General features: G+C 44.6%; 3 protein-coding genes across 3 annotated transcripts; all 3 read left to right on the forward strand.

Moving 5' to 3' along the window:
* Positions 1 to 1,723: 1,723 nt before the first annotated feature.
* Positions 1,724 to 2,659, forward strand: LOC140895740 (olfactory receptor 51G2-like). The gene has a single exon (XM_073306217.1). It carries the CDS (start codon positions 1,724 to 1,726, stop codon positions 2,657 to 2,659), a length of 936 nt encoding a protein of 311 aa, XP_073162318.1.
* Positions 2,660 to 5,324: 2,665 nt separating this feature from the next.
* On the forward strand, positions 5,325 to 6,251 carry LOC140895775 (olfactory receptor 51G2-like). The gene has a single exon (XM_073306348.1). The coding sequence runs from the start codon at positions 5,325 to 5,327 to the stop codon at positions 6,249 to 6,251; it is 927 nt and encodes a 308-aa protein (XP_073162449.1).
* A 9,021-nt stretch (positions 6,252 to 15,272) lies between these two features.
* On the forward strand, positions 15,273 to 16,208 carry LOC140895816 (olfactory receptor 51G2-like). Its single transcript, XM_073306487.1, has one exon. It carries the CDS (start codon positions 15,273 to 15,275, stop codon positions 16,206 to 16,208), a length of 936 nt encoding a protein of 311 aa, XP_073162588.1.
* Positions 16,209 to 16,955: the final 747 nt, after the last annotated feature.

Raw genomic sequence — 16,955 nt, forward strand, 5'->3', positions numbered from 1 at the left:
AAGATTTGAATGTAACAGAGGCCCAAATGCTGTTTCGGTGTTCTTTTGTAAGGATTTAGGCCCATGATAGATCAGGGCATTTAGCTTTTGTTAAGATATAAAGATTCCTGGGATGTAACGTATAGGTGGCTTAGTTTTTTCCAGAACGTTTAATTTGGGGGTTTGGGTTTTAGATTAGGGAGATTTTTTAGTAAGCCCCTCATTTCCCTTGTGCTGAGAGGAGTGTACTTATCAGTATTATGAGCCAGTCTGTTTTCACCTGTCCCGGACCACCCATTATCTTGATTTTCCCTCTTGTGTGCCAGGTTCCAATTTTGAATTTGTTTTTTAAGGTGTTTCCCATTAATTTTATTTTGTTTTTTATTAGTATCGCTCCTTGAGTCAGGGTCAGTAAACATACCCTTCTGTTTACTGCAGCATACATTCTGGTGCTCAGTACCTGGCAATGCAGCCGTCGCCTCCAGCGATCCCCACACCCCAAAAACCCTGGCAGTGCAGCCTTCGCCTCCAGTGATCCCTGCACCCAGAAAACTTGGCCACAAACACACGCACATTCAGTCCTCTTGTCTGTGTGTCCTATACGTGGTTACTATTAAAAAAAAGGGGTGTGAAGGGGTGTCCCAAACCAAGGCGTGCACTAGAGGTCGTAAGTAAAAGGATACTCATCTCTATTCCTGGATGTGAGAAACTCTCTGCGGATTCCCGATCACACCCTGCTCGCTGAGCCAAAACTGTTAAGCAAAAAGATTCTTTTCCCCAAGAATCAGGCAAGCACAGACAATACTGAAGGGGGTTTATTCATGGTACCGGGAAGACTGACAAGCAGCTTCGAAAATATGGTGCCAATGTGGCCAGTTCTACACATTTTCTTGTTAATGTATTTATACATATGAAAACAAACATTATTACAAATCAAAATAAAACCCTAAACAAAAATAAAAATGAAAACAATACGTACATATAAAGGTTATCCTATCTGCATCAAACATTTATAACTACCTTGCGGGGGAAGGAGGCAGGGTGGGGGTAAAAATAAGTGCTTACAAATATCCAGTGGGCTGTAAAGGGAGGGTTTGTTCTCTTCTAAAAGCTACATTAGTGGGCAAGCATGAACCATATAAGCTTATCAATTGTTCACAGTTGTCAGTGTCCTTGCTACTGAATGCTACTATAGCATTCCTGCTTGTTCTGCTGTTTCTATCTTAGCTGTTAGCGAAATTTTAACTGTTGCCTAACAATATCAATGGGCTCGAGAGCTTAACAGATGTCAAACAGGGACTGGATGTTTATATGAGTAAACAGAAAATCCAATTACAGTAGTGAGGACTTAGCAACAAAGCTCTTAGAAGGGCTCTAAACCTGCCTAATTGATACGATAATAGATGTCTAATTAGTGGGTCTTGGGGACAAACTCTTCCTGGGAGCAGGTTATCTCACAACTGCCTATTTCAGGGCTTCTTTCACCTTCTTCTGAACCATGTGGTACTGGGTACTGGATATGAGCCTAGATGGACTACAGGTCTAATCTAGTCTGGCAATGCCTATGTTCCTATCGATGGTGTAAATCCAAGACCATGCTTTAGCTAATCTTCCTTGAGCTCCTGGGAGTCTCTAGACTTGCACTGAGATCAGAACCATGTCTCATTAAATATCATCTACTCTCATGTTTTTTTTTTCTTTCAGGAAGGGTATTTCAAAACTCCTTGGACCTCTCCAGTATATTATGTCAGCTGTCAATGACACCGAATTCAGCTCTGCTCTGCTCCTTCTCACCGGGATACCTGGGCAGGAAGACTTCCATCTCTGGATCTCTATCCCCTTCTGCTTAGTGTATGCTATTTCAATAGTAGGAAATGCAGTCATTCTGTTTATTATAAAAACAGATCAAAGCCTCCACGAGCCCATGTACATTTTCCTTTCCATGTTGGCCGTCACAGACCTTGCCTTATCCATATCCACCATGCCTACAACCGCGGGTATATTCTTGTTTAACTCTAGGGAGATCAGTCTGGATGCTTGTTTTGCCCAGTTGTTCTTCATTCACTCACTTTCATTCATTGAATCATCGGTACTCCTGTTGATGGCCTTTGATCGATTCGTTGCTATCTGTAACCCACTGAGATATGCTTCTATCTTAACCCTGCCAAGAATTGGAAAGATGGGACTGGTGTTTGTGCTAAGAGGAGTGACCTTAATCTTCCCACTCCCCTTTCTCCTTAAACGGTTCCGATATTGTCGAGCCAATGTCCTCTCACATTGCTACTGCCTGCACCAAGAGGTCATGAAGATGGCTTGTTCGGACATCACAGTCAACTACATCTATGGCTTCTTTCTTAACATCTCCGTGGTGGGGTTAGATTCACTGTTCATCTTCCTCTCATATGTGATGATCCTCAAAACAGTGCTGAAAGTTGCGTCCCGTGCGGAGTGCCTTAGGGCCCTGAACACATGTGTCTCCCACCTCTGTGCTGTCCTGCTCTTCTACACACCACAGATTGGCTTGGCTGTGATACACAGATTTGAGGAGGCCTCTCCTCCATTGCTCAAGGTTCTCCTGGGCTACATCTCTCTGTTTGTCCCACCACTTATGAACCCAATTGTGTACAGCGTGAAAAGCAAACAGCTTCATGCTAGGATAATCAGGGTGTTTGTCAAGTGAAGGGAAATTTCATCACTTGGGCCCAGGTCCAGTGACATGGGAGATGAAAAACACGGGCCACGGCCACCTATTCTATTCAGGACCTTACATCCGAGATGACATGATCTACTGAACTCCACTCTGTAAAGAGAGGTTCAGATTGGGTATAAGGGATTTATATATCGAGGGATTTATATTTGCATTAGCAGTACTTACAGGCAAAAGCGTGGGGAGGGGGAGGGTGGGGGGGGTTGATGGATCCGACCATGTCATGGAATTTAAAAGCCTGACCAGTTTTTTTTTGCTTAGGTGTGAGTAAGGCTTGGCAGCTGGTTGACATACCGTTTGTGGCCGGTTGCCCAGGGGTACTTGGCTTGAGCATTCAGTCAATGTCCTGTGTTCCCACATACAAAACACATGTGAGATGGGGGAAGGGTGGGGACGGGACCAGGGCCAGATTGAAAGGGCAGGGAGGTGCTGCACGGCTTCAATTGGCCATGGTTTTGTCCCTGACTAGGCTTTTGGGCCTTGCGCCTGCAGTTCTTTTGGGTATGCCCGAGACACCCACAATTGTAGCAGGCTAAATTACTTTTGCTGTTACCACAGAAACGCGAGTAGCCTCTGTCCTTATTTCTTTAGCTTGTTTGGCTTTGCATTTAGAGGCCCACATACAGATGGATTAATAATCAGAGCCTGGGTTCACTTTTAAATTAAGGGCTGTTTGCAGGTGAGAGTTAAAACCTTTCTTTAAGGTTTTTAGAAAGGCCTGATTCGTTTTCTTTGGGTGTGCAATTCCTGCATTGCTGGGATACATTTCCCTTTTATATTTTTAAAATACTGAGCCGCAGCCTCATTCTTGTCTTCCATGCAGCCCATGATCGGTCCCCAATTACTGGCTTTGTTCCCCAAGGCTTTCTGGATGGCTTCCTTAAACTCAGTGCAGGCACGGGTCATATCATTTTAAGATTTGAATGTAACAGAGGCCCAAATGCCGTTTCGGTGTTCTTTTGTCAGGATTTAGGCCCATGATAGATCAGGGCATTTAGCTTTTGTTAAGATATAAAGATTCCTGGGATGTAACGTATAGGTGGCTTAGTTTTTTTCCAGAACATTTAATTTGGGGGTTTGGGTTTTAGATTAGGGAGATTTTTTAGTAAGCCCCTCATTTCCCTTGTGCTGAGAGGAGTGTACTTATCAGTATTATGAGCCAGTCTGTTTTCACCTGTCCCGGACCACCCATTATCTTGATTTTCCCTCTTGTGTGCCAGGTTCCAATTTTGAATTTGTTTTTTAAGGTGTTTCCCATTAATTTTATTTTGTTTTTTATTAGTATCGCTCCTTGAGTCAGGGTCAGTAAACATACCCTTCTGTTTACTGCAGCATACATTCTGGTGCTCAGTACCTGGCAATGCAGCCGTCGCCTCCAGCGATCCCCACACCCCAAAAACCCTGGCAGTGCAGCCTTCGCCTCCAGTGATCCCTGCACCCAGAAAACTTGGCCACAAACACACGCACATTCAGTCCTCTTGTCTGTGTGTCCTATACGTGGTTACTATTAAAAAAAAGGGGTGTGAAGGGGTGTCCCAAACCAAGGCGTGCACTAGAGGTCGTAAGTAAAAGGATACTCATCTCTATTCCTGGATGTGAGAAACTCTCTGCGGATTCCCGATCACACCCTGCTCGCTGAGCCAAAAATGTTAAGCAAAAAGATTCTTTTCCCCAAGAATCAGGCAAGCACAGACAATACTGAAGGGGGTTTATTCATGGTACCGGGAAGACTGACAAGCAGCTTCGAAAATATGGTGCCAATGTGGCCAGTTCTACACATTTTCTTGTTAATGTATTTATACATATGAAAACAAACATTATTACAAATCAAAATAAAACCCTAAACAAAAATAAAAATGAAAACAATACGTACATATAAAGGTTATCCTATCTGCATCAAACATTTATAACTACCTTGCGGGGGAAGGAGGCAGGGTGGGGGTAAAAATAAGTGCTTACAAATATCCAGTGGGCTGTAAAGGGAGGGTTTGTTCTCTTGTAAAAGCTACATTAGTGGGCAAGCATGAACCATATAAGCTTATCAATTGTTCACAGTTGTCAGTGTCCTTGCTACTGAATGCTACTATAGCATTCCTGCTTGTTCTGCTGTTTCTATCTTAGCTGTTAGCGAAATTTTAACTGTTGCCTAACAATATCAATGGGCTCGAGAGCTTAACAGGTGTCAAACAGGGACTGGATGTTTATATGAGTAAACAGAAAATCCAATTACAGTAGTGAGGACTTAGCAACAAAGCTCTTAGAAGGGCTCTAAACCTGCCTAATTTATACGATAATAGATGTCTAATTAGTGGGTCTTGGGGACAAACTCTTCCTGGGAGCAGGTTATCTCACAACTGCCTATTTCAGGGCTTCTTTCACCTTCTTCTGAACCATGTGGTACTGGGTACTGGATATGAGCCTAGATGGACTACAGGTCTAATCTAGTCTGGCAATGCCTATGTTCCTATCGATGGTGTAAATCCAAGACCATGCTTTAGCTAATCTTCCTTGAGCTCCTGGGAGTCTCTAGACTTGCACTGAGATCAGAACCATGTCTCATTAAATATCATCTACTCTCATGTTTTTTTTTTCTTTCAGGAAGGGTATTTCAAAACTCCTTGGACCTCTCCAGTATATTATGTCAGCTGTCAATGACACCGAATTCAGCTCTGCTCTGCTCCTTCTCACCGGGATACCTGGGCAGGAAGACTTCCATCTCTGGATCTCTATCCCCTTCTGCTTAGTGTATGTTATTTCAATAGTAGGAAATTCAGTCATTCTGTTTATTATAAAAACAGATCAAAGCCTCCACGAGCCCATGTACATTTTCCGTTCCATGTTGGACCTTGCCTTATCCATATCCACCATGCCTACAACCCTGGGTATATTCTTGTTTAACTCTAGGGAGATCAGTCTGGATGCTTGTTTTGCCCAGTTGTTCTTCATTCACTCACTTTCATTCATTGAATCATCGGTACTCCTGTTGATGGCCTTTGATCGATTCATTGCTATCTGTAACCCACCGAGATATGCTTCTATGTTAACCCTGCCAAGAATTGGAAAGATGGGACTGGTGTTTGTGCTAAGAGGAGTGACCTTAATCTTCCCACTCCCCTTTCTCCTTAAACGGTTCCGATATTGTCGAGCCAATGTCCTCTCACATTGCTACTGCCTACACCAAGAGGTCATGAAGATGGCTTGTTCGGACATCACAGTCAACTACATCTATGGCTTCTTTCTTAACATCTCCGTGGTGGGGTTAGATTCACTGTTCATCTTCCTCTCATATGTGATGATCCTCAAAACAGTGCTGAAAGTCGCGTCCCGTGCGGAGTGCCTTAGGGCCCTGAACACATGTGTCTCCCACCTCTGTGCTGTCCTGCTCTTCTACACACCACAGATTGGCTTGGCTGTGATACACAGATTTGAGGAGGCCTCTCCTCCATTGCTCAAGGTTCTCCTGGGCTACATCTCTCTGTTTGTCCCACCACTTATGAACCCAATTGTGTACAGCGTGAAAAACAAACAGCTTCATGCTAGGATAATCAGGGTGTTTGTCAAGTGAAGGGAAAGTTCATCACTTGGCCCCAGGGCCAGTGACATGGGAGATGAAAAACACGGGTCACGGCCACCTATTCTATTCAGGACCTTACATCCGAGATGACAAGATCTACTGAACTCCACTCTGTAAAGAGAGGTTCAGATTGGGTATAAGGCCTGGAAAAATGGGAGAGGGGCTTGTGAGGGAGGCTAGCAGACTGGGAGAAGGAGACCAAGGAAGGTAGCAACGTTTACAATCTGTCTGGAGAGCCAGGGGACCAGTGTGATGTTTGCTCATAAAGAGCCATATCGGTGCCTGCTCCAACCTCAGAATTCTTCTTGATAGAGTCAGTAAAGAGAAGGGATGTTGATGTTGTTCCCCACTGTACCTGACCTGTCACTGTTCCGTCTCTGGTTAAACACCCATGAGCCAGGGAAAAAGGCTATTAAAATTTTTAAAAAATCATTCATCATAGTAATGGGGGATTTCAACTGTCCCCATACTGACTGGGACCATGTCACTTCAGGACGGGATGCCAAGATAAAGTTTCTTGACACCTTAACTGACTGCTTCTTGGAGCAGCTAGTCCTGGGAACCACAAGAAGTTGTGAAGGCCAAGCCTATAACAGGGTTCCAAAAAGAACGAGATAAATTCACAGAGTCTGAAGACAGGATACTGGGTTCGATGGACCTTTGGTCTGACCCAGTGTGGCCTCCGTAGAGGTGGATAATAGCCCTGCCCTGCCTCACAGAGGTGGCGAGAGGATAAATACATTCAAAAAGTTATGTGGCAATGAGGGTCTGACACACAAGAGACCTTGCAAGAGACTCAGGCCCATATTCCCTCCCTGGGCCCTCTGTTTTTGCTGCCCTAGCAATGCAAAGGGGTGGAAATGGTACTCAGCTCCCGCACAGAAGCACGGCTGGCTCCTATCCCAGCCCAGTCCATTCACTGTGGGGTGATCACAGTGAAAAAGCAGCACACATGCAGAAGCCCCACCCCCTCTGTGACCCCCAACCATGCCCCTCTTCTTCCCATTTGAGTCCCCTCTCTCTGCCCTGTCCCTTCCCCCAACACCCCACTGCTGCCACTCCTCTTTACCTGAGACTCCACCTTCTCTTCAGGAGAGAAGCCAGAGCTGGGCCATGGAAAGGGCTGCTCAGGGATCCAGAGCCACTGTGAGGAGCCCCAGACCCTCCTCCTGTCCTTGGCGTTAGGCTGAAGGGTCCAAAAGTTCCCCCAGCCTGTATCCACAGCCCCCAGTATGCACCGCCTAGGGAAGGTGGAGAGTCTGGCCTCCCTATAGTAGTCTGTGCTCTTAGGGCACCTCTCACCATGACCTAGCTCCTGCCTAGCCAAGGGGAGGAGGCTTGGTGGAAGTGGAGGAGTAGGAGGAAGCGCCTGGTGCAAAAAGACGAGGCAGGAGGTGGGGCCTCACAGCAGTAGCGAGAGGATAAATACATGGAAGGATGCACAAATACTCTGAGAGCGTAAGATCAGGGCGGTGTCAGGGTTCCATAGACCAACACCTCTGACCTTTGTCTATAAAAGGCTTCTTACCACAGCCTCCTGTGACAGCTGGCCTCTGGGAAGCTCTATGAATCCACCCCTTGGTGTCTGTGGCAGAGGTGGGGGTGCTTAGGGGTAACAGTGTGGGATAGGATGTGGATTTATGAGGGAGAGTTGGAGCATCATGGGATGGCTGGGAGGTTCAGCAAAGTTACTGGACTTGTGTCTGAGGTGAGATTTGGCGTGTCATGAGGTCTAACTGTCAAGCAACGGATCAACAGACACGGGGCGGGGGGGGGGGATGTCTCATCTTAGACATCTAGCTGGGAGAAAGCCGTCTGAGCACAAAGATCAGCTTCACCATTTGGCCCTGTAACATGGCCATGGCTCAGAGCTATGGTGACTGGGCCCAGGCTCACAGAGGATTCAGCAAAGGCTGCTTCTGCAAGAAAGGGGCAAACAGAGGGGAAGATGCTCTCAGGGACACTGGGAAACTAGGCTGGGTACCAGGAGCTCTTTGGCATCCCAAAAGAACGTAAGTTGGGCCAGTTCTGTTCCTGTATCTCCAGAGCAAACCTGTCTAACTTAGCTTGCAGTGATACATGAGACAGACGAGTGTAGACATATGAGAGCTGCCTGATATTTTTAAACCACATTTCTTAATGCTTTTTTCTGCTTCTTAATAAACCTATTTGTTTTAGGGAGGCTGGGGTGACTGTATCACGCTGGTCACAAGCACCTGAAGGGAAGAAACTGAGGAGTGAAAGCAGACCTCCATGGTGAGAAGCATTTAGCATGGAAGGGACATTGTTCCCAATTCAAAGAATGGAACAACATGAGATTCCCCCAAAGAAGGGAGGGGAAAGGGACCATATATCTTTGTTTTACTGTGACAATACCAGTTCTTCTTGGTGAGCATCTATCCTTGAATGCCTTTGAATATTCAGAATAGCAACTTGTTCAGCTTGCAGCCAAGATAAAGATCCACTCAAGACAATGATTTATAGAGTCAAAAAACTAAAGGCCAGAAGGAGCGAATACATTATCTCGTCCAGAGCTTCTCAAACGGGAAGGGGCAAGACCCCCTTGGGTGGTGCAGAATATCTTCATAGAAAGGGATGTAACAAGCTTTAGTGGAAAAGTCTTTCCTGTGTACATCAGGTGAGATGCTGATTTTTAAAATAGGCTCCAGAACTGACACTGGCAACACAGGCCAACTTCAGTACCAAGCAAATTGGCTGAAACTCATAAAGAACAGAATTATCAGACACATAGATGAACATGATTTGTTGGGTAGACTCAACACAGCTTTTCAAAGGGAAATCCTGCCTCACCAATTGATTATAATTCTTTGAGGGGGGAACAAACATGTGGTCAAAGGTGATCCAGAAAGCCTTTGACAAGTTCCCTCCCCAAAGGCGCTTAAGAAAACAGCACTCATGGGGTAAGAAGGAAGGTTGTCTCCTGGATCAGTAACTGCTTAAAAGATAGGAAACAAAGGGTAGGAATAAATGGTCAGTTTTCAGAATGGAGAGAGGTAAATAGTGGTGTCGCCCAGGGATCTGTACTGGGCCCAGTCCTATTTCAAATATTCATAAATGATCTGGAAAAAGGGGTAAACAGTGAGGTGGCAAAATTGGCAGATGATACAAAACTACTCGAGATAGTTAAGTCTCAGGCAGACCGTGAAGAGCTACTAAAGGATCGCACAAAACTGGGTGACTGGGCAACAAAATGGCAGATGCATTTTAATGTTGCTAAATGCAAAGTAATACACATTGGAAAACATAATCTCAACTACACATCTACAACGATGGGGTCGAAATTAGCTGTTACCACTCAAGAAAGAGATCTTGGAGTCATTGTGGATAGTTCTCTGAAATCATCCAGTCAACAAGCAGCGGCAGTCAAAAAAGCAAACAGAATGTTGGGAATCATCAAGAAAGCGATAGATAATAAGACAGAAAATATCATGTTGCCTCTATATAAATCCATGATATGCTCACACCTTGAATACTGCGTGCAGATGTGGTTGTCCCATATCAAAAAAGATGTATTGGAATTGGAAAAGTTTCAGAAAAGGGCAACAAAAATGATTAGGGGGATAGAACGGCTTCCATATTTAGAGAGATTAATAAGAGTGGGACTTTTCAGCTTGAGGCAACAAAGGGGGGAATATGACAGAGGTCTATAAAATCATGAGTGGTGTGGAGAAAGTAAATAAGGAAAAGTTATTTACTTGTTCCCATGATATAAGAAGTAGGGGCCACCAAATGAAATTAATAGGTAGCAGGTTAAAATCAAACACAAGAAAGTATTTTTTCATTGAATACATTGTCAACCTCTGGACCTCCTTGCAAGAGGGTGTTGTGAAGGCCAATACTATAATAGGGTTCAAAAGGAAGGTAGATAGATTCATGAAAGTTAGGTCCATCAATGGTTATTAACCAGGATGGGCAGGGATGATGTCCCGAGCCTTAGTTTGCCAGAAGCTGGGATTGGGTGACAGGGCATGGATCACTTGATGATGACCTGCCTTTTCATTCCCTTTGGGGCACCTGCCATTGGCCACTGTCAGAGGACAGGATACTGGGCTTGAGGGACATTTGGTCTGACTCACTATGGCCATTCTTATGTTCTTCAACTCATGCTGCGAAAACTGGTAGATGCCAGTTATGTGAATTGTGTTAAGGAAAAGTTAGCACATGTGACTCCATTTTGGTTTGGGGCCCACCATTGTTTAAATGCCAGCACATCATACACCAGGAGGAGTAATTCTTAGATATTGAATCCCTGTGAAAATCCTCCTCCTTGTCTCCAGCCTGCCTTGACTCCCAGTATCTAGTTTTTGTCAGTCTCTAACTCCCTGTCTCTTGGCCTTGATGTGAGGCCTCCCATCCTGATAATAAAAGTTACTGATGCATAGCTTTAGGACCATGCTGTGTAATTAACATACTGGTATAGCACGAGGAATGCACCAAGCAGGGATAGGTGGTAAATAAGACAAGGGTTTGTTTATTGGCTAAGGTTTCCGATGCACGAGGGCAACATGCTTTGCTAAAAAGTGTATAACCTTTGTATAATCTGCATTCAGGGTCCCCTCCTGGCTAGCAGGGGGGCACCACGCTCAAGCGTAATAAACTTAGTGTCTTTTGGGAACTCTGCAGTTGTGGACTTTGTTTCTGTGCCTCAGCCTAGATTCGAACTGTGCGTGTCCTACCAGGTATAATTCGCAGCAGTTGTGTGCGTGTCCTACAAGGTGTAATTCGTAGCACTTGTGTGCATGTCCTACCAGGTGTAATTCGTAGCATTTGTGTGCGTGTCCTACCAGGTGTAATTCGTAGCACTTGTGTGCGTGTCCTACCAGGTATAATTCGCAGCAGTTGTGTGCGTGTCCTACAAGGTGTAATTCGTAACAATTGAAAAAAATCTCCCCTTTACTGGAGGAATCCATGGGGGAAGGATGTAAAACATATATTCCAGGCAAAGTTCCAGGTGGCAGTGGAAGTCCGAGGGCAAAGGGTAAAATAGTTTGTACCTTGGGGAAGTTTAAACCTAAGCTGGTAAAAGTAAGCTTTGGAGGTTTTCATGCAGCTCCCCACATCTGTACCCTGGAGTTCAGAGTGGGGAAGGAACCTTGACAGACTCCAAGATCTCTTTCTTGAGTGGCAACAACTAATTTGGAACCATCATTTTGTATGCATTACTTTGTATTTGTCAAGCAAAAAAAATGTGTTCCCCAGTCACCAAATTTTCTGAGATCCCTTTGTAACTTATCATAAACTACTTTGGAGTTAAGTATATTGAATAATTGTGTCTTGTCTGCAAATTTTGCCTCCTCATTTTTTACCCCTTTTCCCAGATCATTTATGAATATGTGGAACCGCACTGGTCCCAGTACAGATCCCTGTGGGAACATGAACAAACCATGTTCATCCATGTGTCTGATAATTCTGTTCTTTACCATAGTTTCAACCAGTTTGCTTTGTACTGAAGCAAGAATTACAGGCAGGATCACCACCGCAGCCTTTTTTTAAAAAACAGAATCACATTAGCTATGTGGCAGTCCTCTAGTCCAGAGGCTGACTTAAGTGATAGGTTACACGCCACACTTAATTGTTCTGCAATTTGATATTTGAATTCCTGCAGAACTCTTGGGTGAATATCATCTGGTCCTAGTGACTTTTATGTTTAATTTATCAGTTAGTTGTAAAAACTCTGTGATGGGTTGTCCCCCCTGGGGTGCAATCTGGGAGCTGATGGAACTGTTGAGCCCCCTTATCCAGGCAGCTGGGCTGGCCTCTCTCACACTGCTCTGCTGGCTTCTCCAGGCAACGCTGTTACCCAACGCGAGAGCAGGTGATGCCACACACCCAACTAAGCTACCTGAGTGTTTTATTCCTAAACCACTCAAGGACAAACAGGAGACAACAGCCAATTTCCCAGCTCCCCAGCCTAGCACCCTTGGTGGAGCGTACACCCAGATTCAGTAATGGAAACAGAGGCATGTGCATGGCTGGCATGTGCATGGGGGTTGATGGATCCGACTGTGTCATGGAATTTAAAAGCCTGACCAGTTTTTTTTTGCTTAGCTGTGAGTAAGGCTTGGCAGCTGGTTGACATACTGTTTGTGGCCGGTTGCCCAGGGGTACTTGGCTTGAGCATTCAGTCAATGTCCTGTGTTCCCACATACAAAACACATGTGAGATGGGGGAAGGGTGGGGACGGGACCAGGACCAGATTGAAAGGGCAGGGAGGTGCTGCACGGCTTCAATTGGCCATGGTTTTGTCCCTGACTAGGCTTTTGGGCCTTGCGCCTGCAGTTCTTTTGGGTATGCCCGAGACACCCACAATCGTAGCAGGCTAAATTACTTTTTGCTGTTACCACAGAAATGCGAGTAGCCTCTGTCCTTATTTCTTTAGCTTGTTTGGCTTTGCATTTAGAGGCTCACATACAGATGGATTTATAATCAGAGCCTGGGTTCACTTTTAAATTAAGGGCTGTTTGCAGGTGAGAGTTAAAACCTTTCTTTAAGATTTTTAGAAAGACCTGATTCGTTTTCTTTGGGTCTGCAATGCCTGCATTGCTGGGATACATTTCCCTTTTATATTTTTACAATATTGAGCCTCAGGCTCATTCTTGTCTTGTATGCAGCCCACGATCGGTCCCCAATTACTGGCTTTGTTCCCCAAGGCTTTCTGGATGGCTTCCTTAAACTCAGTGCAGGCACGTTTCATATCATATTTAGATTTAAATGTAACAGAGGCCCAAATGCCGTTTCGGTGTTCTTTTGTAGGGATTTTGGCCCATGCGAGATCAGGGCATTTAGCTTTTGTTAAGATATAAAGATTCCTGGGATATAACGAAAAGGTGACTTACTTTTTTCCAGAATATTAAATTTGGGGGGTTGGGCTTTATATTAGGGAGATTTTTTTAGTAAGCCCCTCATTTCTTTTGTGCTGAGAGCAGTGTACTTTTCAGTATTATGAGCCACTCTGTTTTCTCCTGTCCCAGACCACCGATTATCTTGATTTTCCCCCTTGTGTGCCATTTTCCAATTTTGAATTTGTTTTTAAAGGTATTTCCAATTAATTTTATTTTGTTTTTAATCAGTATCGCTCTTTGAGTCAGGGTCAGTAAAAATACCCTTCTGTTGTATGCTTGCAACAATACGACGTGCAGAGGAGTTGTGTGGTTTTTATTAGTTTTGTTTTAGAGCCTTGTTTTTTGCTTTAAACTGACTTAGCTTGCAGTTGCAATCTGCCTTTTGATTTAGCTCTGTTGTAAGAGCCTTTTGGAGTATTTCCAACTTTTGTCATTTTTTTTATATTCACATTCTATCATTACAATCCCCTTCTCTAATTTTTTTTGGTTTGATTAGACCACCACTTGCTGTCCATTGTACTCATGCCCTTATTTCATTTATTTTTTGCTATCGTTTTTAGAAGCTTTTTTATGTTTTCCTTTTATAAAATCAATGAGTCTCCCTCCCACAGAGGGCATTAGTGAGGTTCCCCAGGACCAGTCAATGTGTCTCCTTCCTAGAGGGTATGATTGGGGCACCCTGGGGCATGCCTCATTTTCCCTCCCAGAGAGGGAAACATTGATGCATTCTGGGGCAATTTATACAACATTTTATCCCAGCTTCCTGAAACCCACTTAAGCAGCACTTCAGGGGAGACCAACTGAGCACACCCTTGTACTCAGTTTTACTGCAGCACGCATTCTGGTGCTCAGTACCTGGCAATGCAGCCGTCGCCTCCAGCGATCCCTGCACCCCAAAAACCCTGGCAGTTCAGCCTTCGCCTCCAGTGATCCCTGCACCCAGAAAACTTGGCCACAAAAAAACGCACATTCAGTCCTCTTGTCTGTGTGTCCTATACGTGGTTCCTATTAAAAAAAAAGGGGTGTGAAGGGGTGTCCCAAACCAAGGCGTGCACTAGAGGTCATAAGTAAAAGGATACTCATCTCTATTCCTGGATGTGAGAAACTCTCTGCGGATTCCCGATCACACCCTGCTCGCTGAGCCAAAACTGTTAAGCAAAAAGATTCTTTTCCCCAAGAATCAGGCAAGCACAGACAATACTGAAGGGGGTTTATTCATGGTACCGGGAAGACTGACAAGCAGCTTTGAAAATATGGTGCCATTGTGGCCAGTTCTACACAGTTTCTTGTTAATGTATTTACATGTATTTATACATATGAAAACAAACATTATTACAAATCAAAATAAAACCCGAAACAAAAATACAAATGAAAACAATACGTACATATAAAGGTTATCCTATCTGCATCAAACATTTATAACTACCTTGCGGGGGAAGGAGGCAGGGTGGGGATAAAAATAAGTGCTTACAAATATCCGGTGGGCTGTAAAGGGAAGGTTTGTTCTGTTCTAAAAGCTAAATTAGTGGACAACCATTAACCATATAAGCTTATCAATTGTTCACAATTGTCAGTGTCCTTGCTACTGAATGCTATTATAGCATTCCTGCTTGTTCTGCTGTTTCTATCTTAGCTGTTCGTTAAATTTTAACTGTTGCCTAACAATATAAATGGGCTCGAGAGCTTAACAGGTGTCAAACAGGGACCGGATGTTTATATGGGTAAACGGAAAATCCAAGTACAGTAGTGAGGACTTAACAAAAAAGTTCTTAGAAGGGCTCTAAACCTGCCTAATTTATACTACAATATATATCTAATTAGTGGGTCTTGGGGAAAAACTCTCCTTGGGAGCAGGTTATCTCACAGCTGCCTATTTCAGGGCTTCTTTCACCTTCTTCTGAACCATGTGGTACTGGGCACTGCATATGAACCTAGAGGGACTACAGGTCTGATCTAGTCTGGCAATGCCTATGTTCCTATCGATGGTGTAAATCCAAGACCATGCTTTAGCTAATCTTCCTTGAGCTCCTGGGAGTCTCTAGACTTGCACTGAGATCAGAACCATGTCTCATTAAATATCATCTACTCTCATGTTTTTTTTTCTTTCAGGAAGGGTATTTCAAAACTCCTTGGACCTCTCCAGTATATTATGTCAGCTGTCAATGACACCAAATTCAGCTCTGCTCCGCTTCTTCTCACTGGGATACCTGGACAGGAAGACTTCCATCTCTGGATCTCTATCCCCTTCTGCTTAGTGTATGTTATTTCAATAGTAGGAAATTCAGTCATTCTGTTCATTATAAAAACAGATCAAAGCCTCCACGAGCCCATGTACATTTTCCTTTCCATGTTGGCCGTCACAGACCTTGCCTTATCCATATCCACCATGCCTACAACCCTGGGTATATTCTTGTTTAACTCTAGGGAGATCAGCCTGGATGCTTGTTTTGCCCAGCTGTTCTTCATTCACTCACTTTCAATCATTGAATCATCGATACTCCTGTTGATGGCTTTTGATCGATTCGTTGCTATCTGTAACCCACTGAGATATGCTTCTATCTTAACCCTGCCAAGAATTGGAAAGATGGGACTGGTGTTTGTGCTAAGAGGAGTGACCTTAATCTTCCCACTCCCCTTTCTCCTTAAACGGTTCCGATATTGTCGAGCCAATGTCTTCTCCCATTGCTACTGCCTGCACCAAGAGGTCATGAAGATGGCTTGTTCGGACATTACAGTCAACTACATCTATGGCTTCTTTCTTAACATCTCTGTGGTGGGGTTAGATTCACTGTTCATCTTCCTCTCATATGTGATGATCCTCAAAACAGTGCTGAAAGTCGCGTCCCGTGCGGAGTGCCTTAGGGCCCTGAACACATGTGTCTCCCACCTCTGTGCTGTCCTGCTCTTCTACACACCACGGATTGGCTTGGCTGTGATACACAGATTTGAGGAGGGCTCTCCTCCATTGCTCAAGGTTCTCCTGGGCTACATCTCTCTGTTTGTCCCACCACTTATGAACCCAATTGTGTACAGCGTGAAAAGCAAACAGCTTCATGCTAGGATAATCAGGGTGTTTGTCAAGTGAAGGGAAAGTTCATCACTTGGCCTCAGGGCCAGTGACATGGGAGATGAAAAACACGGGCCACGGCCACCTATTCTATTCAGGACCTTACATCCGAGATGACATGATCTACTGAACTCCACTCTGTAAAGAGAGGTTCAGATTGGGTATAAGGCCTGGAAAAATGGGAGAGGGGCTGGTGAGGGAGGCTAGCAGACTGGGAGAAGGAGACCAAGGAAGGTAGCAACGAATACAATCTGTCTGGAGAGCCAGGGGACCAGTGTGATGTTTGCTCATAAAGAGCCACATCGGTGCCTGCTCCAACCTCAGAATTCCTCTTGATAGAGTCAGTAAAGAGAAGGGATGTGGATGTTGTTCCCCACTGTACCTGACCTGTCACTGTTCCGTCTCTGGTTAAACACCCATGAGCCAGGGAAAAAGGCTATTAAAATTTTTAAAAAATCATTCATCATAGTAATGGGGGATTTCAACTGTCCCCATACTGACTGGGACCATGTCACTTCAGGACGGGATGCCAAGATAAAGTTTCTTGACACCTTAACTGACTGCTTCTTGGAGCAGCTAGTCCTGGGAACCACAAGAAGTTGTGAAGGCCAAGCCTATAACAGGGTTCCAAAAAGAACGAGATAAATTCACAGAGTCTGAAGACAGGATACTGGGTTCGATGGACCTTTGGCCTGACCCAGTGTGGCCTCCGTAGAGGTGGATAATAGCCCTGCCCTGCCTCACAGAGGTGGCGAGAGGATAAAT

This window comes from Lepidochelys kempii, chromosome 1 (genome assembly GCF_965140265.1).
Source record: "Lepidochelys kempii isolate rLepKem1 chromosome 1, rLepKem1.hap2, whole genome shotgun sequence".
Lineage (NCBI taxonomy): Eukaryota > Metazoa > Chordata > Testudines > Cheloniidae > Lepidochelys > Lepidochelys kempii.